Source organism: Simochromis diagramma, unplaced genomic scaffold (assembly GCF_900408965.1).
Source record: "Simochromis diagramma unplaced genomic scaffold, fSimDia1.1 OVJJ01000618.1, whole genome shotgun sequence".
Lineage (NCBI taxonomy): Eukaryota > Metazoa > Chordata > Actinopteri > Cichliformes > Cichlidae > Simochromis > Simochromis diagramma.
The window spans coordinates 623,016-646,584 of record NW_024387423.1 but is presented as its reverse complement, the minus strand read 5'-3'; the positions used below and the strand labels follow the sequence as shown (position 1 = coordinate 646,584).

Sequence of the window (23,569 nt, the reverse complement as noted above, 5' to 3'; positions counted from 1 at the left end):
GCTCTCAGCGTCAAACAATTCCCCCTCCAACCGAAAGAAACATAAGGAAGTAAGTTCTTTTTTAAAATCTAGCGTTAGCCTACTGCAACTACCTTGTTTTAGGTGTGGTAGTTACCCACTTAACTGCCAACCATTTTCGCATCTTTTAATTCCAGGACTAGGTTTACAATGCTCAGCGTTGCTGTTTTGCTCTACCTCTTTAGGCAGAGTTTGTCTGGGTCAGCATTAAGCCACAATATCTGTGTTATGTCATTATATCATACGAAAATCTATTTTCATTATTGTTTGGTTGAGTGCTTTGTAACATTAAGTTTTTTGTTATTATTAAAGAGTTGATGCTATTATGTGAATAATGAGTATATTAAAATGTTGTGTTAAAAGGTCAAAAGGTAAGATGCTAGTTACAAATCCTTATGAAATGCTTATTAACAAAGTATTATTCTGTCTTATTTATTAACCCTTTAAAGCCAGTCGGAGCAGGGACGCTCCGTTTTGCGTAACAATTTTTAAATCCCGGTAGCACTGCAACCACATGAGCTAGCGCAATAATTTTTTTTGCATATGAAACCAGAGGAGTTGTACATACATCTTATGCCATTAGCTTGTCCTAGGTCATGGTTTCCTTCCACATATAGCTTTGCAAAAATTGCATAAAAAGCGCTTGCAGCAACAAAAACATAATATTCCAGAAACACACTTTGCCGATCCGATCAGCTGTTCGTAACACTTCCTACGTTGGAATCCGGTCGTTAAGTCTGACGTCACTAGCCGTGTCTGGGCCTAAACTCCGCTGCAGGTCCATATATCAAACGATCACTATGGCATTACTGAGAGTAATGAGAACGCTGATAATTTTATTATCATCTTTAATAAAATGATCAGCGTTCTGCTCTACCAGGTGTAACAATTGAGTTTAACATCCAGGCATCCATAAAAACGGAATTTATGACATTTACCGGAGTTAGAAGTTAGCAGGAAGTCAGGTCGCTAGCTTCTATCTAAATACAATATAGCATGTCCTGACTGCGGGGTTTTGGAAACAAATTAAAATGTACAGCTCTGTTATCACTTCCGACATAAATGAAGACAGAAAACTAAACAGCAGTGACGTTTGTAGGGTTACTGAAGTTTGGCTAGCTGGTATATAATGATGTGCTACGTGACCGCTAGCGACACAGCTAAGTTAGCATAATATAAACAAGCTAACTTTTTTTCCACTCGATAAAAGTTAACGTGAGTGTTCTCGGTGGTCAGGAACAAATGTAATCGCATGGCAGGATGCTGTAAAAGGACCAAACTTCAGCCAGGAGAACAACTGAGATAATCCATTCACAATACGAGGTTAGTCATTCATATACTGCTGCATGGGCTGGGCTGTAGTTACATCCTAAGGTTTTAAAAACTGAGCTTAAATAAATGATTAGCGGTAATAAAAGCCGAGGGAGGTCAACAGTGATCACTGACTGCTTTAGGAGCTTTTTGAGATTAAATAGAAAATACAAAACATTAAACATGTTAACAACACAAAAGCCATATTAAACGCAGACTACTTTAGGACCGGAAGTAGGATTCGTCACGTCATCACTTAACAACCGGATAGGGCTTTGGAGTTGACGTCACGCCGCAATGCATTGTGGGAGCGCGGCACCATTTTCGGGGTCTACGAATCAAAACAAACACACTGTGTTGGAACGACGATTACAAGATGCTTAAAAGCAACTCAGAAGAGAATGGACTGTATAGAGACCGATTTCGTTCAGAGGTGAAGCAGCGGTACTTGCAGCAAAATAGCGTGCATTGGAAATGTCGACCCGTATGAAATACGGCCGTGGAGTAGAAACCCTGAAGACCAACCGCTATTGACGTAGCCTGACATATTTTCGTACCTTATCTGTGGAATCAGCGCGTACAAGTCGTCATTCAAACAAAGGTAAGTCAGCTCGAGTACTGCGTGTGAAATGCGTTTGATTTCCCTGCAAACATTCACATTAGTGCAGCATAAATTCATTCATGAGGGGAAATTACAGTGAGAACATGTGGAGACTGTTAGGTGGATAACATAGTGAGTTCAGTGCATTGATGTGACATTGTCCTGAAGGATTTAGTTATTCTTTATGGTTAAAGAAATTGCAATGATTTATTCATATTTATTATAAATAATTCTAATTATACATCTTGCTTCCATATTTGTATCTTGTGTCACTAAAAATACATTTTATTTTAGTTTTATACATTGATTAATGACCTGCAGAATCTCCTTATCATATTAAGTGATTCATAATTGTCACCTTATTTTCGTCAGTGCTACGTCAGCGCGAACTATCACATGTCCGCCATTACCCGGCCGAAACCGGAAGTGACGTCATTTTCACGGAAATGTAGTTTTTTTTTTTTTTTACCTTCAGGGCCTATACAAGCATATACTAGTGTTATTTACTAGTAGTGTTACTACTAGTGTTTTTAAAGGTTGTGTTTGACTTTATGACTTTCTGTGTCGTTTCTGGGATGCTTAGAAGTCAAATTGCACTGCTGGAAGTAGTTTATTTTGATGCAAATGCTGTTTTTTTGTAAATTTGCATTATAATATTTATTTTCGTTTTTTCTGCAGTATATAAAAATTGGTGTATTTCAAAAATAAAACTATGAAGGCACTCAAAATAAATTTCCTGTGGTGGGAAACTATTTTGTGCAACTTTTTTGTATTTACAGTTTTGAGGGATAAGCCTCTTAAATTTCTCTAACTAGAAATATATGTTAAAAAGACAAAAACTATTTTCAATTTTTTTGTAGTTTATTTCACTTTTTTGCAATTTATGTAATTACTATGCACTTAATGCATACATATTATTAAAATTTGGGCTATAGTGGTTGTATTGATGTATAGCAACTTGAAATGCTCCCAAAAATGGCACTACAACATGTAAAAATATAATATAAGCTCTGGCGGACTTGGTTCTATGGTAGGTCTTAAAGGGTTAAAAAAGAAAATATGGTTGATATCCTGAAATGATACAATGTCATTAGTCAAATATTTATAACACATTATAATATAGTTGAAGGCAGATAAAGGCCAAAAGAGAACAACATTTCCAGCTGTATGCAATATTTATCAGATTAAAAATACTCAATATTACAATACACTTGCATTGTGTTATAAGGTACTTGTACAGGGTGGGCCATTTATATGGATACACCGCAATAAAATGGGAATGGTTGGTGATATTAAAGTCCTGTTTGTGGCACATTAGTATATGTGAGGGGGCAAACTCCTCAAGATGGGTGGTGACCATGGTGGCCATTTAGAAGTCGGCCATCTTGGATACAACTTTTGTTTTTTCAATAGGAAGAGGACCATGTGACACATCAAACTTATTGGTAATGTCACAAGAAAAACAATGGTGTGCTTGGTTTCAACGTAACTTTATTCTTTCATGAGTTATTTACAAGTTTCTGACCACTTATAAAATGTGTTCATTGTGCTGCCCATTGTGTTGGATTGTCAGTGCAACCCTCTTCTCCCACTCTTCACACAGGAGAAATGCCAGCACAGGCATCCAGTATCCGTAGTTTCAGGTGCTGCACATCTCGTATCTTCACACCATAGACAATTGCCTTCAGATGATCTCAAAGATAAAAGTCTAAGGGGGTCAGATTGGGAGACCTTGTGGGCCATTCAACTGGCCGACGACGACCAATCCACTTTCCAGGAAACTGTTTATCTAGGAATGCTCGGACCTGGCATCCATAATGTGGTAGTGCACCATCTTGCTGGAAAAACTCAGGGAATGTGCCAGCTTCAGTGCATAAAGAGGGAAACACATCATCATGTAGCAATTTCAAATATCCAGTGGCCTTGAGGTTTCCATTGATGAAGAATGGACCCACTATCGTTGTACCGATAGTGGGTCCATTAGTTGTACCGACTAATGCCACTCTCCAGTGACATGCAGCGAGTTCTACGCTGTGGGCTCTTGCTGAATGAAGCTAGGACAGCCACTGATGTTTCTTAATTAGTGACAGTTTTCTTGCGTCCACATTTTGGCAAATCCAAAACTGAACCAGTTTCACGAAACTTAGCAAGCAGTTTGCTAACTGTAGCATGGGAGATGGGTGGTCTCGTAGGGTGTCTTGCATTGAAATCTGCTGCAATGACCCGGTTACTGCGTTCACCAGATATCAACACAATTTCAATCCGCTCCTCACGTGTTAACCTCTTCGACATGCCAATGGCTGTGAACAAAGAGAAACTTGTAAATAACTCATGACAGAATAAAGTTACGTTGAAACCAAGCACACCATTGTTTTTCTTGTGACATTACCACTAAGTTTGATGTGTCACATGGTCCTCTTCCTATTGAAAAAATAAAAGTTGTATCCAAGATGGCCGACTTCAAAATGCCCACCATGGTCATCACCCATCTTGAGGAGTTTGCCCCCTCACATATATTAATGTGCCACAAACAGGACTTTAATATCACCAACCATTCCCATTTTATTACGGTGTATCCATATAAATGGCCCAGCCTGTACAGTGATAATTTGTCTTTTGATATGGACATCTGCTTCCTCAACAGAATAAAACAAACAAACCAAAAAAAGAAGTAACTGTAGCTTTGGCGTTAGAGTCACATGTCCATTTAATAAATAAATATTCATGTCAGAATATTTGATTTGAGACTTAAACTGTTGGTGGAGTCTGAATCCTCCCAAATGTGTAAAAATAACCTGGCTTTATCCAGGCTGGTATCATATTATGTGTGTGTGTGATTGTGGCCATGCTTCACCAGCCGCAGACAGGCTGGTAACACCAACTAAAACCGAGTATCATACTTACTATTTACTTGTTATGGTAACAGCAGGCTCCAAAGCTCAGACTACACCATAAACATGGTTCATATCTCTTTAGCTCCAACATCCCCTTCCTCCAACTTGCTCTGTTTCCATCTCATCTTCCCATCTCAGTGTCTGTTCTGGCTACCATTCTTTTAGTCTCACACTGTCCTTCCCATTTCCTTCTTTTTATGGGTCTAAGAGTTGGCCTGCTTGAATCATTTCTCTATAAAGCGCTCTGCTGTGTAACTGAATGACTGATGTACTCACTGATGACAAGCCAAGATTCCATAGTTAAGGAGGAAGGATTTAAAAAAGTACATCTTGGAAAAAAGGTCAGTTTTATATGTCGTCTTCTCTTTCCTTTTTTTTCAAGCTGGATAAAGAAGCCGTTGTAATTATCATTATTTTTTCCATTTCCCACTGTTATCTATTGTTATTCGTTGTCATCAAAATAGAGACCTCACTGGCACCAAAAATCCCCTCTCCATGTCATGAGGAAATAGCGTTTATCATGAGCGATGCCAAAATAAAGGAAGAGATTACTTGGAAGAGACCAGGCGACATCTGTGCAAAAATATACCGTAAGTAAAAAAATCAATTGATTGTAGCTTCACAAGAACACAGCTGTGAATACAGCATAAAAAAATAGCACGTTATTATGGCAAGGCAGTATTTACTATCCTTGCCTCTCACTCAAAAGAATCCACAAGCGTCAAAACACATGTGCAGCTGATACTGACTGGAGGGCGGTGTTAGTCCGTGCCGAATCATTTTTACAAGGCTCCTAATTAAAAGCAACTGTCACTTCAGATAAAGAAGTTCAGCCTTGTCAGGGTGCAAGGGATCATCTCTGACCACTTTTTATGCTCTTGACACAGTGACTGAGAAAATGCAGGGAGTCAAAATGAGGATTCAAAAGTGAGATTTGGTACGATTTGCAATAGCTTTGGGCCAATTCCTGAAACAACTGATGCGTTTTTTTTGTTGTTGTTGTTGTTGTTTTTTTTACCAGGCTACTACAGGTCAATAAAATGCACCAGACATAAGGCTATTGTTTTCTGGAAGCCAGTCTTTAATATACACTTATTAATAACCAATTAAACTGAGTGGGTTTTAAATAGACTTTCTTTCTGGGCTTTGTTAAAAACAGTCAGACTTATTGGATGGTAGAGTGTGATCAGTCATGCTCAAACCATTGTTGCTGTAACACTGAATCTGAGGAGACACTGTCATTTAAATCTGTTTGAAAATTGTGACATCTACGCCACACGTAAATGTTAAAAATGGTGTAATGTGGCTGATTTATTTTTAAAAAATGAGTGGGTGAAATTATTACAGAAATGTTAATGCGAAGAATAGAAAAGTTGTAAACGTGCTTTAAGATTTACCAAAGAGGACAGTTACCTACTATGTGTCTTTTTTCCCAAGTGCTATTGAATCATAGAAATCAAAGAGGGTGGTGGTGTGGTGGTTAGCACTACTGCTTTACAGGAAGAAGAACCTGGATTCAAATCCACCGTCCAGCCAGGGCTTTTGTGTGTGTCGTTTGCATGGTCTCCTCTCTCTCACACACACATACATACATATATATATATACATACATATATATATATACACATACATACATATATATATATACACACATCATATATATATATATATATGTATATATACACACACATATATATATATAAATATATATATATATGTGTGTGTGTGTGTATATATATATATATATATATATATATATATATATATATATATATAACTCTTACACTTTTTTATAGATGCCATGTCAGCATGTTATATTTATATTATATTTAAATTCTATATTTCGGGCTGGATCAGGTGACCCTGAATCCTCCCTTAGTTATGCTGCAATAGGTGTGAACTGCTGGGAGATTTCCGTGATGCATTGAGTGTTTCTTTTTCAGTCACCTTTCTCACTCAGTATGTGTTAATAGACCTCTCTGCACTGAATCATATCCGTTATTAATCTCTGTCTCTCTATCACAGCATGTCTTTATCCTGTTTTCCTTCTCTCACCCCAAACGGTCACAGCAGATGGCCCCGCCCCTCCCTGAGCCTGGTTCTGCCGGAGGTTTCTTCCTGTTAAAAGCGAGTTTTTCCTTCCCACTGTCGCCACAGTGCTTGCTCATAAGGGGTTATATTATTGTTCGGTTTTTCTTTGTTTCTTTGTTGAGTCTACCTTACAATATAAAGCACCTTGAGGCGACTGTTGTTGTGATTTGGCGCTGTATAAATAAAATTGAGTTGAATTGAATTGAATATGTCGTGTTTTGTATTTATACTTACAGCTGCCTTAACACACTTTATATTGTGAGGTAAATACCCTACAATTATACAGTGTTATGGTTGCATAATGACAATAAGAAGTCTTGAATCTTAAATCCTGTTTGGTGTCCGACCAAAGTGCTACATTTCTGTTTGGTTTGTTGGTTGTACAGTGGGTGGCCAATGACACAGGACACATCAGGGGATATGTCCATTTATCTATATTAGGACTTGTGTCTGGTTTGTTTGAACTTAGGTACTCTAATATCTGCTCTCCTTTTAGTGTTTTGATTCAAGGATTTAAGGGGCTTTATTGTTAGAGCAGGGCGATATGACCAAAAATATTTATCACGATATACATTTGAAAATTTGCAATAACGATATAACTGACGATATAATTGACACTAGACAAAATACTTTACAACTCCACAACTTTATTAGTGCAAAAAACCCCATCAATGTATTTTCACTTAAACAAGCAGCTGTTTTTCATGTGCATTAAAGTTCTATAAAAATGTAACAGTGCAAATTCCTTGCTGACAGTTTAACCAAAAGGCATTTCCAGTGGAAACTGGCCGACATATCCTCAGCATAACCATGTATAATATCCACAAAACTTAAAAAGAGGTTATACACACACAATACGGTAATATTATGTTGAAGCACAGTACGTATCACTCCGCGAGGCTCCTGCCTACGATGCCGTAATGCTCCGACAATCCATCAAGCGGTACGGCTTCGTAGCTTAGCAAAGTCGCACTAAAACATTTGACAGATTGCTGAGCGCCGTGTACGACATAAAATCGTTTCGAGGTCAGTAAACACAACCAGAATTCATACATAAGGCACACGGGATTATAAGGGGCGCTGTCGATTTTCAGAAAAATCAAAGGATTGATTTTAAGTGTGCCGTATTTTCCAAACAACACGGTAATAATGACGGCCCGCTAGCATGCTCTACCAAAAATAGTGCTTTGTTGTGCATCTGACAGACGAAAGCTAAACCAGTTCCACACCACTGAAGTTGCAGCATTTTTACAAACCAATTTTGGTTCATCCGTTTATTTTAACGATCCACTTTCGCCCTTCTCATTCTGCGTCGCCGCCATGTGCGTATGTAAACAAAGGCACTGCGCATGCGCGTTTTACCCATATTCTATCGCGATATGTCATTTTCCTATCGTTGCCCAAAATTACACCGGTATTATCGTGAATGGTATGATATAGCCCAGCCCTATTTATTGTCATTTGCATCACGTTTACATGAAGTGGAACGAAATGACAATAAAGCTCCTTGAATCCTCACCATCAGCAGCAAAATATCTGCCTCTAAATGCTTCCCTTTGTCAGTGTTGGGTAGGTTTTGGCATTCGCATACATCTTTATGCTGTTTCAGCTGGGTGTTGAATGTGGACACAAGGTTAGCGAGAATGCAGAGAAGTGTAAAAATATGAGCCCCCCAAAAAAATACAATTGTATCATGAGGAATATAAAATTCTGCAGAATCGAGAAATTAAGTAACCTTAGGTGATAATTTTCTGTGGCTTCCTTATTATAGGCAATACCTCTCAGTATAGCTATGTGAGCCATTATTATTATAAAAATAATGATTAGTGGAGCGTTAAAGCTTTATTTAGCCAACATGAAAGATTAGCAGGGCTAATACCCTGTGGCTAAATCTCTAAAGTGGACACAGCTGTGGATCTCGCTGTAAGTGGCTTTGATGAACAGCAGCACTGATCTATTTTGTCATCTTACCACACTGTGTCAGTGACAACACAGCAAACACTTCCCCATCTGATTTATTCCTAACAGGCCTCTCGCTGAACACAATGGGCCCTGTTTGCGTTCGCTGCTGTGGGATCACAATGTTCACTCCCTCACTGTGACACAAATACGCTCACTCTCACTCGGGAGAATCCACATGTGTTGCTCTCAAGCAATAAAACAGATGCACAAATGCTGTTGCAAGCATGTCACAAGAATGTAACGCAGGGGCAGAACAATGTGAGGTATTTGGAGGGGAGGAAGCCATGGCAGCGGTCCAGCAAACAAACAAGGACTTCCTGCTGCATGCATCCTCAATGGGAGGAAGGAACCACAACCCTTACCCTATGGGAACTCAGTGTGTGTGTGTATGTGTGCGGGTGTGTTTCGGAAAGATTGATTACGATTTACACAAAGTGCTGTATACATCCTTGACAGAACACTTGAACTTGCCAAAATCAGAAGGAGGAGCTGATGAATTCAGATATCAGACTTCAGACAGCTTTATAACCCACACAGACCGCACACAAGAAGAAAACATTCTCACTTACTAAAGAGAAAATGAGGATCTCAGCATGTTTATGAAACGTGTGCAGTGAGTGAAAAATGAGAGCTCATTTTGTCCCCGGGGAATTGCTGTTTGTTGAGGAGGCCGTGAACGTCATGTTTTGCTCGAGTAGAAACAAAAACCCACTAAATCGTGGCAACAAGTATGTTTTTGCTGGATTTGTGAAGCTCATCATCACAGGCCCAGGTAGAAGGTACTTAAGGTTGATGTACTGTAAGGGACCAAAACATAAACTTGCATGTTTTACTGAAATTATCTAAGCATGAGAAAATTCCAGCATAACACTTCCCAGAGTCATTTCTTTTCCTATCATGAGCCAATCCACCAGGACATTTAATAAACTTTAGTAGAAAGTCTACTTTACCTAGCTGTAGACTGTAGCTAGGTTTACTTTCAAATGCAGCACACATTTTAACTTCTTTTCTTCCCTGTTTTTATCCACTTGTGTTGTTTAAAAATCAATAAATGGTCTAACATGGTTATATAACTAACAGTATACCTGCCAAACCTCAAATGTTGAGATGAAAGTAAAAAACATGGATTGATCAAAGTATCATTGGGCACAAGTTGGTCTCCAACCTTTTCATGAGAGTGTGAATCACAGATCGAAAGCACTTAGGTACAGATGTTGTACAGCACTTTTCAAGTCTTACCTAATGAAGATGGCATGTGTAGCCTGTCTAAGCTGTGATTTTGAAAGTGACTAGATACAGACACAATGCAACAAAGGTAGACAACTGAATGTCAGGAGGCTGAGACTTGTCAAAGCTCATGAATCCAAAAGCCTCTGCATGGTATTGCTACATGTTAGGGACAAAAATGAAGCGAGAATTTAAAGGAAACAAAGCAGCAGCTCAGGCTTAGCAAATGCAGCTCGCAGGTGTTTTGATGTGTTTCAGTTTGTAACCATCCTGCCCACATTAGCTGAAGCATGTGCACAAAGCAACTTAAAGATACGGTTTAGTCAATAAGGTGGGAAGAAGAAGACTGACGCAGGAGAACAGTAAACAGCTGTACTTCATCACAGAGGTGCTGCAAGTCTACGCAGCCTTTCACCATGTGCAAGAGATGTTTCTGATTCGAGTTAAACACAGACAGGAAACCATATGTCTGAGCTCTACAGTGCGGCTGGCCTACACGACAATGCGCGCGCGCGCACACACTCTGAGAAAGACCCACTTTTTCCTCTCAGCACTGTGAGAGGCACACAGAACCCAGCTGTGTTTCTATGACCACACTGAGGATTCCCCAAACATCATTACGTGTGAGTACTGTGTTTCCACTTCCTGTTTGCGGTGACGGTGGATTCTCAAATCATTCCACAAGACAGTAGCAACCGTAATGAGACCCTAAAAAAAGTAGGCCCACAACATTTTGAACTTCGCAAGCAGCTTTACTGTACATGCCAAGGTACGCACAGCAGTTTCCTTGTCAGTGGTTGGAAGCAAGCTTAGCGTAGGAGGAGAAGAAGGTGGGGGTGATAAGATGACAGAATGAACGGGTATCAATAAATGAAAGTACCAGGGATGGGCGAATGACTGAACAAATAATGTGGATAATCAAAGAGCTACTGACACACTTGACAAAGGAATACAGATGTGCTGTTCTAACAGCCGGTCTATTTTAGAACTGGCCAAGCATGTCAGCAGGAAGGGCTGTGCAGCCACTATAAAATAATCTATCTGCTAAATGCGTCTTTTTCTCTTAACTGTGTCACACTTAACTGCATTTGGTTAGCTGAAAGCTGGTGTTTTTTCCTGTGTAGTCAAATACTGAGACCAGAATATAAAACACCGCATTTTTCAAAGAATGTACTTTTGTACTTTGTACTTTTTTGCTGTCCAAAAAAAGAAGTCCAAGAGAAGGAACCAAACTTTTTTGTGACAGCACTACACAACAGTTTCCAACAAGTTACGAATTGACGGATGATGATGTTATCGAAGGAAACGGAATAAATGAATGAATGAATGAATTGGCAGTGAACAAGACATTGCCATAAGCCAATGAGTGATGAAAACAGGACCAGAGGAGACGGTCAGCAGAAAATACCTGAGCCCTACTTACCCTCTCCATCCTCAATGATCCTATCACCTGTTGAGCAACCAGGTAAATAAGGTGAAACCACACCCATTGTAGCAACTACTAGAAACTGATATCACCATCGTGACAAATGTGAGTCAGAACAATAATGAAAAAATACATTTTGGTCTCTACAGCTGCTGAGCCTGCATGTCTGTAAACAGTTTTTGGTGATCTTTTTGCAGGTATAACTGCGCGCGGGGATAAGTGTCACAGACCAGGTAAGGAAGGCATTGCAGGGTTGGATCATTAAGAAGTAGTATCAGACTTGAAAGCAGCAGTAATTAGGTTTTGGGCCTCAGGAAAGAGCTGAGGTAGCTGTAAACACTGTCACACACAGAGTTCAGTCCCAATTCTCAACAACAACTGTCTCAAGGCACATGTTGTGAAATTAATGGTGTTAGCAAACAGTTACCGGAAGCTACAGTCCTTTGGAATTTTCTGATAAATGGAAGTGCAAACCACTACTTTTAACAGTTACTGGCTAGCATTTTGCAAGAAGTAGATGTGAGCACTGAAGCTGGAGTTTGTGAAACCAAAGCAAAGAGCTGAAACATTCTAAACTGTGGAACTCCAGGAATTATTCTCCTTGGCTTCTGGAAAATCTAATTACAGCTTTAAGCTTCTTCAAAATTTTAGGTACTCACTTTGGGAGAATATTAGCTCTTCGTTGCACTCTGCTCCTTTACAGGAGCAGAAATGAGCCAACCCCGTTGTTGTGTTCTTTTCCTTCATCACACAGGTGGTGCTGTTGTAGTCATCCAGGGTAATGCCGTACAATGGCTCTGCTGGGTTGTGGCAGAGAGTTTCGATGGACAAGTTTGTCTCGTTCCTTCTCCTTAAACACACATTGAGGTATAATGTTTAACAGTGTATACCTTAAGAACTATCAGGATACCATCCACTTAGTTAATCACATCTAAGAGATGAAGATTGCTTACTTCTCTTGGATACCTACCAGATAGAAACACAGACCTCAGTTGGTTTTTCACATATGGATGAGATGCTGCAGTTGGTCTTGCAGATACCTGTGCCATTGCAGGAGGTAAGCTCCACATCACAGAACTTACAAAGTTCATGTAGTTGAAAAACAAGACCTGCAAATAACACACACAACAACACGCATTAGTTTCATGTTTCATCAAGTGCTGCTGTCACATACAGCAAGTCACAATTCTTTTTGCCTGTACAGGAAACACAAGCACTATCACAAATTTGATATATTGTTTTATATATATTAGAACAAAATCACATTGTGGGCTTTATGTTCAGAGCATTGACATTGTTATGACTGCTGGAGCAAATTCCTGGAATTGTACTCTCCAAACATTACCAAAGCTACACATGAACCAAAACTAAACAAGAGCTCATGATTAACAAATGAGAAAAGTAGGTATAAAATAAGACTGCAGTTTAAAAAGTCAAGACAAAACAAATTAATATATTAGTAACAAGAAGCACTGAGAGAGTGCAAACCTCTGCCAAGGCAGCTCATTGTCTGAGCAGTACCGAAAAGTACTTTAAGGAGTTTGTAGTTCAGTAAAAACAATCGCAGAGTGCAGGTTTTTGTTATTTGACCTGTTGAAACCAATTTTGATAAAACTAATATGTATATATTGTACATGTGCAGTTTATCCTGTCTTCCAAAAAATTAATACTTATTTATTAACATTGTACACGTATTCTAATTAGAGTAACAGGTTATAACCTGTTACTCTAATTTACACAGCAAGGTCTTAAAATAAGGTGGTATTGAGAATTCCCCATATCATTCCCCTTATATGCCTGTATGTTGTAATTACAAACAATGGTAGTAAGACACATTGTTTTAAATAGCTCTTTCTAGGATTATTATCACTTTGACCAGATATATCTATTGACATTGAAGTAGAGGTCACAGGTCAAACGTGACACGATTTTAAATCTTTATACAGTACTTTCTATACGTTCACAATACACATACACACAATACACAAGTCTTTTTGTCAGTTTTTGACCAATAATTCATTAAGTCAACCTTGAAGACCTTGGTAGCAAAGTTTACTGTGTTGTTAACAAAGTTTTATGAGAATTCATTCAAAACTTTTTAAGCTATCGTGTTTTTACTAACACCTACGCATACATGAAAGCAAATGCTACGACAAAAATGGAGGTAATGAGAGTATATTCACTCTCTATCATGGTCGAAATAAGGTAGTTTTGAAGGCAAAGGGGGACCAGTGTGTTCTTAATAAAGTTGAGTGCATTCCCTAGGTTAGCAGGTCTGAGTATAAAGGAAAAACAATATACATAAATGGCACACAGAAGATGTGCTCAGAATCTTTGATACAATCTAAATCAGAGGTAGGGGAACTCCAGGCCTCAAGGCTGATGTCCTGCAGGTTTTAGATGTCACCCTGGGTCAAAACGCCTGAGTCAAATGATTAGTTCATTGCCAGGCCTCTGGAGAACTTCAACACATGTTGAGGATGTAATTTAGCCATTTAAATCAGTTGTATTGGATCAAGGACACATCGAAAGCCTGTAGGACACCGGCCCTTGAGGCCTGGGGTTCCCCCACCCCTGATCTAAATGAATAACTACAGCTGAAAATTTTTAAATATCATGAGTACTGAAACATAATTCGGTAATATTGTTCTTTAGTAGTATTTGACTGGTAATTTTTCGTCTCAGGCATAAAAAAAGAATAGTTCACATTAGGGAAATGTTAGCAAGCTATTTCATATTATTATTTTTCCTGCTACTTAAACTATTCACTCCTCTTTCATGTTTGTAATGGTCTCTGCACTGCTAATATTGTGGGTTCCTCAATGGAGCTTTTCACATATCAGAGGCTGGTGAATAAACACCTTTACACACTGAATGTTTGTGAAAAAACGACACGCATTTCCAAATTTTTTGAGCATGAACTTGGCATGTAATATATTTACACACTGGTGACTGACCCGGAGCAGCGACTAGTAGTAGTATAGTTTGACAACTTCAGTAGTGGTGGACGTTTTTATTTACATTTGTCCTGTGAAACTAGTACTACATTAAGAATAGGTGAGTCTAAAAACATTTGTAACGCATAAAATAATTGCACAGATTTTATGCATCTGGTATGTAAGGTCTTTATTCTTTTTTCTTTTTTCTTTTAAAGTTTAGTTACACAAACAGTAGGGCGGAGCAACATGAAAGCATCATCTGCCTGACCTAAATGAGGTTTGAACCATGAAAAAGTGTCAACATAGACAGCCACTAGCAGGGAAACATCTCCGTCTCACAGCCACACTCTGTACCTGGATCAGCCACCACAAATGAGCTAAATGAGCCCTACAGAAACCAGGAAGCTATACAGAAACAGGTCAAAACCACACTTAAGCACCAATACAGACAACCACAACTAAATCAAAAGTCAGCCTTTATCAAGCGACAGCATTTTCTTTCCTCTAGATGCTTCAGATACATAACCATAAACTTGCATGTGAGCATTTTTGTTGCCAGGTACATGTGACACTGTACACTAAAAGAAAGGCACTCAAAAGTGATAAATCAAAGTCTTTTTTAAATTATAATCCATGAATGAAAAACAGTTTGTACTTTTATGTTGTAAACGACTAAGTTTTATAGGAAGTTAGAGATAAAAGAATCAATTTGTGACTAAAAACTGTGCAAGTGACTCACAAGGTTTTCAAAGAATCTGACGCATGATGTAGCGACATTAGAAACAGGGCCACAGACTTAGAAGTGGTAATGACGTCACGTGATGTCGTTTGTCATTTAATAGATGTGTTTTTCATGTTTACAAAGTTTGAGCTGAGATCGGTTTTCATGTTCCATCTTGACAAACGTCCACAGCAGCCTCTTCTGTCTTCATTTCTTCTTCACAAAAAAAACCCAATCAGCTTTCAGATATTGTTTGATCTAATCTCTGGATGATTGTTATCTGAGAAGTATTGCATGCGGTACGGTGGCTCGTGTAATCAGCACAGTCTGCCGTTCTCATTTGCGTGGCTCGACCCGCCTACGCCTCTCTGATCTTTCCCTGCTTCGTGACATGAACAGACCTGTCTGCTCCAAGCTGCCAAACTGCTGGCCTAGGAGAAAATGTAAAAAACAAAGCTAAGCCACGATGTCATATGACAGTTCCTGAGACGACATAGGGCTTTTTAGGCTTTATGGCTGTATTTTGAAATCTGGGAAGGGCAGGAAGAGTTCTCTGTGTGGCTTCGTGTTCAAATAATCTTTAGATTCTGGGTGGGACAGAAGCTCTGTGTATAGTGTGCAGGTGTTGTGGTACACATGGATGGTTTTAGTGTTGTTGAAAGCCTTCCTCTGCTGGGAGGTCTGCTCCTAAGGCTGTCATGGTTCAGCTTCACTGAGCAGAACTTTGAACTTTTAATCTTTTCCTACACCTCAGGTTAAAACCAAGATTTGGGGCTGAAAAATGAACTCATGAGCAGAAGTACCAAAAACTGCAGTGGAGCCGCTTGAATCTGACTCGTAATAAAATACCCAATACCCATTATTTATTTTCTAAAATTCAAAAAAACCCAAGTTACTGCAGCCTGGACCCTTTCTGGTGTTTCTAATTTGAATATGTTTTCTTTATCACTAAAAACTTTGTGGGCAATGTAGCTAGTATTGATCATAGTGAAACTAGACTTCAAACTACAGACACGTCAAAGGCATTTTGCCTTTGGCAAAAGTCTTATGGATTCTCAAAAAAGCTTTACCATGGTAAACAAACAGTGTGCAGAAAATCCAGATCATGCCTCAGCATGGGGGAACGTAGCAATCGTCAAAAACTGATAATATTTCAAACCTCAGAGGGTTCAGCACAAGATACTTGGTATGCTCCTTGGTAAGCTTTTAGTGGCTCTCCTACACTTGTCCTTATTTTGCCATTTAAACTTATAATGAATCCAACTAATCGGCTTTGAACAAAGGTGCCCTTCTTTTGAATTATCAGTCAATTTTCAATTCAATTCAGTTTTATTTGTTTTGTTTTTTATGGGGGGGGGGGGGGGGGGGGGGTTTCTTCCCTCTTTTTTCTACCTCTTTTGCTTTATACTCTAACCTCCTAAGACCCGAACTCTTCCACGGCATGCATTTTTAATTTCTCTTTGATATTTGGGCTGATTGGGGCCCGATGAATGTAAAAACAAAGAATTACCAGATTTTTTTTTTACCAAATTTTTGTTTCTAAGAAAAATGAGAGCCACATATGAGGATATTCGTTTAAAATTTCGAGAGAACAGTAGCAGTATAATGTCCTCGTAAGTGGATATCGGGGCGCTTGTAGAGTAAAATTGAGTATTTTGGTCTAAATAACCCAAAATGTGATGTCCACATATGTGGACGCCAGGTCCTAGGAGGCTAAGGTAAAGACCCTATAATAATGTAAAGAAAATAGAGAAAGCCCCAACAATCATATGACCTCCAATGAGCAAGTGCTTTGGTAACAGTGAGAAAGAAAAACTCTTATGGGAGTGATGCTGAAAAACTAGTTCATGCATTCATTACTTCTAGGCTGGACTAATGTAATTCATTAATATCAGGATCAAGCCTGCAGTTGATCCAAAATGCTGCAGCAAGAGTACTGACAGGGACTAGAAAGAGAGAGCATATTTCTCCTATATTGGCTTCCCTTCACTGGGTCCCTGTTAAATCCAGAATTGAATTCAAAATCCTGCTCCTCACATACAAGGTCTTAAATAATCAGGCCCCATCTTATCTTGATGACCTTATAGTACCATATAACCCCATTAGAGCACTTCACTCTTAGACTGCGGGCTTACTTGTTGAGTATTTGATTAGACATAAATTATCTGAATTTCAGGAGTGGGACCACACCTCCAAACATTCCCCTTCTTGTTCTTGTCTATATATGACACCTGTTCTCGTTTTCGTGCCCCGCCGTCCTGAGGTTGTGAGCCCAGCTAGTGAAAAGGGTGGCTGTGGCTCATGTGGTAGAGCAGATCAGCTACTGACTGGAAGGTTGGTGGTTTGATCCTTGGCTTCCCCAGTCTGCATGCCAAGTATCCTAGGGCAAGATACTAACCCCAAGTTGCTCTCTGATGCGTCCATTGGAGTTTGACTGTGTGTGAATGCATAGATTGCACTTAAGTATAGAAGAAAGTGCTTGTATGAGTGGGTGAATGTGGCATGTTGTATACAGCGCTTTGAGTACTCCGGGAGAGGAGAAAAGCGCTATATAAGAATCAGTCCAATGACCAAAAGTAGAATGGGAGGCAGAGTCTTCATCTTTCAGGTGCTCAGCTTGAGTTTTTCTTCTTCAGTCACCTTTGTAACTCACTATGTCTTTAAACACCTCTCTGCATTTAATTATTTGTTATTATTAATCTCTGTCTCTCTTCCACAGCATGTCTTTGTCCTGTCTTCATCAATTCACCTCCAACTGGTCGCGGCAGATGGCTACACCTCCCTCAGTCTGGTTCGGCTGGAGGTTTCTTCCTGTTAAAAGGGAGTTTTTCTTTCCCACTGTTGCCAAAGAGCTTGCTTATATGATTGTTGGGGTTTTCTCTGTTTTCTCTCTATTATTGTAGGGTCTGCCTTACAATATAAAGGACCTTGAGGCAACTGTTGTTGTGCTTTGGTGCTGTATAAATAAAATTGAATTGAAAATGTAATTGAATTACTGGTGGAAATGGGTTGCTCTCCAGCAGGTCAAAGATGTAAAATATATATCTCAATAGCAGGTTTCAGGGAGGAAGAGCTCGAAAATCTGACCACCAGATGAGGTAGTCAGTCTTCTGAACTCAGTGCAGTCTGCTTACCGAGAAACAGACTAAAAGCAGATGGATGCTACAACAGGATGGCACGAGAGTGGTCGCAGCGGGAGAGCATCATGATTTACTTTGACATCATGTGTATTTGTTCAATTACTTCTGAGTCAATCATTCACAATCACTGACTCAGAAGTGCAAATAAAGCAGTTTATGCCGGTCATGAGATTCCACTTAAGCTCTCTACCTGAGCTAATGATCCACACTGCTGTAAAGAATTCCTAGATTACTTCCTTTACTTACTTTTCAGATAAACACATCCTTAAAAGACTCCTTCACAGAGTGAGTAAAGAAAGATGATGACTGATATGATAGATAACCAATTCCATCTGATAAAAGGGGCCCCCAGCTCCAAACAACAACAGCCCTCACAGGCCTGAAATCTCAGGTACAGACAAAACAACTGCAGTCTGCACTATCGTCAGATCAACTCTGCAAAGTCAAAGTGTAAAACCCGACCAGACCAGAGTAGGGATTTGGCTTCCAGATGCACAGATGCTCGCTACCTTCCCTATGCAGTACCAACTGCAAGGCCTCAGCTCGCAGTGTGTGTTCACATGGGTGGGTGACACTCGATCATAGTCTGCACAGACTGGGTTATTCATTTAACAGGAAGCACAGTTAATATATTTTCAAGGCACATTCCATCACACTGAGCCTAGTTTGGAACAGGACAGAGAGCGTGAAATAGCAGAGCGCTCACACCCACACACAACCTCAGAGACAAATAAAAGTGGCTGATTTAGTGCAGCAAAGTGCCACCGAGACTACATCAATCCGAATAACTAACACAGCTAGAGTTACACGCTGAGCACAAATATTTTACGATGGTGATGGATCTTTATTGTACTCTTGTGCAATACCGACTACACATCAAGAGCTCATTAACAGTGACTTTAGGTCTATTTTTGCACAGTGTATAACAGAATCCTTAACAAAGATTAGGAAAGAAAAATCACTTTAAATTCTGAATTTAGGTTACCAGCACTTCTGATCTTCGATGGGTGGTGTTGGCAGCCTTAGAGATTTAACTTTGAAGTTTCAGCAGACTGGTGCAGCAAGTTAAAGGGTAACTGTGCATGAAGGTCTGCATTGTGATTTGGGTCATTGTTCCAGCTGCTAAAGCTCTTCTAAAGCGTCTTTTTTTTATTACTGCTGCACTCTTTCCCTGCTGCGAGTCCTTGTGCAAGGATTATAGTATGAAAACACAAGTGACCTCAGTGCGTCTCGAGAAAGTGGAGGGGAAAAGTGTGGGCTGTCATTAACTATGCTCTTGATGGCTTCTGAAGGAGCGGTAATTGAAATGTAATATCTCTCTGTGCTGCAGGAGGGAAATCATGCTACTGTGACTGACTTCCATCTGGCAGTCAGACCAATGAATAACCACAATAAATACCTACTCGTTAGTGGCAGAGAAAGTAAAGACTGAGAAGTATCTACTATCCAGATGATAAAGGAGTATGCTTAAGTACACATTTTTTAATAACAGTGTTATAAAATTCTGGATGCTAAACAGTTTTTCTAGCAGCAACTGTGCTTAATGATTTAGAAGGGCATAAATGATATGGTGTTTAAAATCCATTTCAATCAGCCAACACAATGCGGCCACTAACTGACCTGAGCAACTTCAATGGCCTAATGGCAGGACTGGCGTACTACGTACTGAGACGAGCTAACCATCAATTGGTGGCGGAAGGCTCCACCAATAATCTTAGACTGCATTTCCAAAAATGCACTGTCCCTGTCAGTGCCTGCGCTGGTGCTAGTGAGGAGCCACTTCATCACTGTTCACTTTTGGCAAACAATTTGACATGTTAAAGATTTGCATGTTAAATAGTGTTATGTTGCAGAAGAAAATGTTAGCACTAAGAATCAATGAGCTTCATCTGTAAAATTGTTAGTGGCTGAGTCAGTGGTTATTAACTTCTGTTAATAATTGCTATTTGTGTGATGATGTTCGTGTAAGGTTTCATCCAGGCTGGCATATACAGGATATGTCTTCTTGTGAGTCTTGGCAGGAATACTAACAAGTCATGAACATTTTTAAACATATTTGTACACTGGTGTGATGGACGTAAATCATTTTAACTACTTTATAGTACTGATATTTCTTCTTTGCTTAGAGCAAGAACATCCAGCATCCCATAACATCCAGTGGTCTCTAACATTATCTGGACAACAGTAAATCTGTGTATGGAGGCTGTGTCATCACACAGAGTAAAACAGAAACTCCTTTAAGAAGTACCACCATGTTCAAGTCCTTGTTCATAGGGGATGGTCTGATTGTTGGGGGGTTTTCTCCATATCATTCTAGGGTCTTTACCCTTAAAGTGACTGTTGATGCAATTCGGCACTATATAAATAAAACTGAATTAATTTGAATTGAATATATATAGAAACAGAAATGCTAACTTAAAGGATATAGAGCACATTATCACATCAGCTAAACTGTTTCCTCCCTGCTTCTCTTCCTCTTTCCCCATTTTTCCAAAGCACTGAGGACATTAGCGAAGTGTGGATAGGAGGACAGGCAGGAAACCTGACTGCAGTTCATCACCGTTATACAGGAAGGACTGCTGGAAAAAGGGAAAAATCTGCAAACCAGGCAAACATTTAATAGGTTTGTATCACTTCAAGGCTCTGAATTAATTTGTTCCAAATTAAATGCATTCTTACTGTGAGTAGAAGTGAAAGATTTCTGTGCTCAAACACTCAATCATGAATGTTTCATGTGTAAAAAATTGTAAAATAATTAATAAAAAACAACATTTTAAGGCATTTAGTATAATGACATTACAACTATGCTTTCAGGTATGACAGCATTGCTTGGCCTAATGAGCTCACATTTCAATGTGAAGCTACAGCTCTTTCAGAAGTAATCCTATAAAAAAAAAACCCTGAAAGAGATTTTACTGCTGACACTTTTCTGGAGCAACACAGGAAATAAAAATGTGAAATAATCTGAGTTGAAACAAGAACCCTTCTTCTTTTCCCTGCAGCGCTGTCACTGAAATGTGCAAAGACAACTGGCAGAAGGCAGCTCGGGGCCACATAACTGCCACAGCAGGCGGCTGGGCTCTCCCCCTTTGCTCCTGAAAGTTATCCTCCCACCTCTTTTAATCCACCCCTCACTCCACTTTGGCCCTAATCCTCTCATTCCTCCCTGTCTTTATCTTCCTCCTGTTTAACTCCCTCTCTCGGCCTCCCCTCTTCCTCCATCCCTCCTTCGTCTCTAAGAATCCGAACGCTCCAGTGAAGCGTGTTGAGAATGAAGACTTGACAAATATGGTTAAAAGGAATCAAAGGAGCATAACTCAGGCAGCTTAAAGTTATATTTTCCATGCTTAAACGTAGTACTGTGCACAAGAAATAGGAAATGCACAGTGACATCTGCCTCAACACAATGAAGATTCCCTGGAAATGAAGGAAAACGAAACCTTGTGAAATCCTGCTGAGCGGATTGTTATTGACATCAGTCGGAAGCAAAAAAAAGTAGGAGAAGATAAAAAACAGTCCAACTCTGCTGTTTGGATAACCAAAAATGTCAAGCTGGTCCAGTAGTGGAAGAGCAGCGAGGAGCTTCCTGCAGCTCAAGGAGCTCTGGAGGAATGGCATGGAATAAGTTTATGTGTGAGCTTGTGTCTTCATGTGGGTACAAGTTTGTATGTCTTCTTGCTCTTGTGTGCGTGTGTGTCTATTTGTGACACGTAATGCAGCAGGACCACACAGTCCTTGTGGTATGCGGGATTTCCAGGTTCAAAATAGGCTCCTGCTGTGGGAGGAGGGCAGGAACAAACAGGAGAGAGGGGGAGAAGGGAAGGAGAAGTGTAATGAGGACAACAAAATACACGACTCCAGTTTTCATCTTCTTGTCAACATTGTTACAGTTGAGCCAACCGCTTGTCAACAAGGGGAAGTTTCTGTGGTTTACTAACATGACAACTGTCATGGTGTCACAGATGGAAAGTGGCCAGATCTATTTAATTGGCATGTTGGGAGGGAAAGAAGCACTACTGCATTGCAAACAGCTAAAGAGAAAAGTCAAACTCCTAATGGATGAAAACATTTCTTCACTCTGATCAAAGTGAGGAACCGGAACACCTCAGAAGATGCACACATTTTTTTGCCTTTTAGCACTAACAGGTCTCCAGCTGACAGATTCCATAATGCTATTATAACTATTTAGTGCGTTTTACAAGAAACGTTAAACCTGTTCAGGCTGTATGCAAGCCTAAAATAGGTGGAGTGACCCTTTAAAGTAAAAGCCTTGACGTTATGGATGCGCAAGAGGCAGAAATGTGATTCTGTACAACGCAGCTTACTTTTGCACCATTATTTTCACACAGACACACACACACATCTTTTATCATTGTTCCTAATCCTGTTTAAAATAATCGTTCGGTCTGCTAAAACCTGTGATCCTCAGCAGTGAAAGGTCTGACAGCGAGAGGGAAAGTTTTCTGAGGCGCTCTGTGGGTACGCTTCAGGCTGCACGAGCAGCAGAGCTGAGAAGCGTCTCTGCCCGCTCTGAGTCACCTGTTACACCTCGCTGTTCGCGGCTCTGCGGAGAGCCACGCGAACAGCGGCAGAGAGAAAACTTTCCCCCGGCCCCCTTCAGCTCCAGAACTCCGAGTTCGCGTTAAATACGTTATATAGTGACACCAGAGCGCGTGACAGCGAACAAGCAGAAAGTTTGTTAAAGTTCGGTGTTTGTGTAACTCACCGGCAGCCCCGGGCTCCAGCAGCACAGATATGAGAAAGGCTGATACAACTCCGCGGAAAGTTAGAGAGCAGCGCCGTGCCTTCATGATTCTGTGTCCCCCTGCCCGAGATTCTCAGTCACACGAACCGCGGAGTACGAGAGAGTCCAGGGAGTTGGCTTTGTGCGTCCGCTACGCTGTGCGCTCCACTCCGCTCAGCAGCTGGAGAGTCACTGCTGAACCATCCACACACACATACACACACACACTCTCACACCGTTTATAAGCAAGCACACTCACTTTGCTCTGACAGGAAACCGGAGGAGGCAGGAGGGGCTCTCTCTCTCTCTCTCTCTCTCTCTGTGCGTGTGTGTGTGTGTGTGTGTGTGAGTGCGTGTAACCGCCTACCCAAATACTGGAAATCGGAACAGTAAACAAGTCATTATATATTTAAATAGTGTGTGATCTGTGAAACTTCGCCAGGAAATGTTCTGGAATTATACAGAACTGCCAGAAAGTTTACATTTAAAGATTGC

At 40.1% G+C, this 23,569-nt stretch overlaps 1 protein-coding gene across 2 annotated transcripts in view; it reads right to left on the bottom strand.

The window, feature by feature from the left end:
* tgfbr2b (transforming growth factor beta receptor 2b) overlaps positions 1-23,323 on the bottom strand; it is a 42,042-nt gene extending 18,719 nt beyond the window's left edge. The window contains exons 1-4 of one of the 2 annotated variants that reach the window (XM_040012783.1): positions 23,057-23,323; positions 12,501-12,639; positions 12,190-12,380; positions 11,528-11,554 (exon numbers count right to left, since the gene is read on the bottom strand). In XM_040012783.1, coding sequence (XP_039868717.1) covers positions 11,528-11,554; positions 12,190-12,380; positions 12,501-12,639; positions 23,057-23,141 — 442 coding nt within the window. In that variant the 5' untranslated portion in view covers positions 23,142-23,323. The remainder of the gene's footprint in view (positions 1-11,527; positions 11,555-12,189; positions 12,381-12,500; positions 12,640-23,056) is intronic. The other variant, XM_040012784.1, reaches the window with a different exon arrangement.
* Between the last annotated feature and the right edge of the window lie 246 nt (positions 23,324-23,569).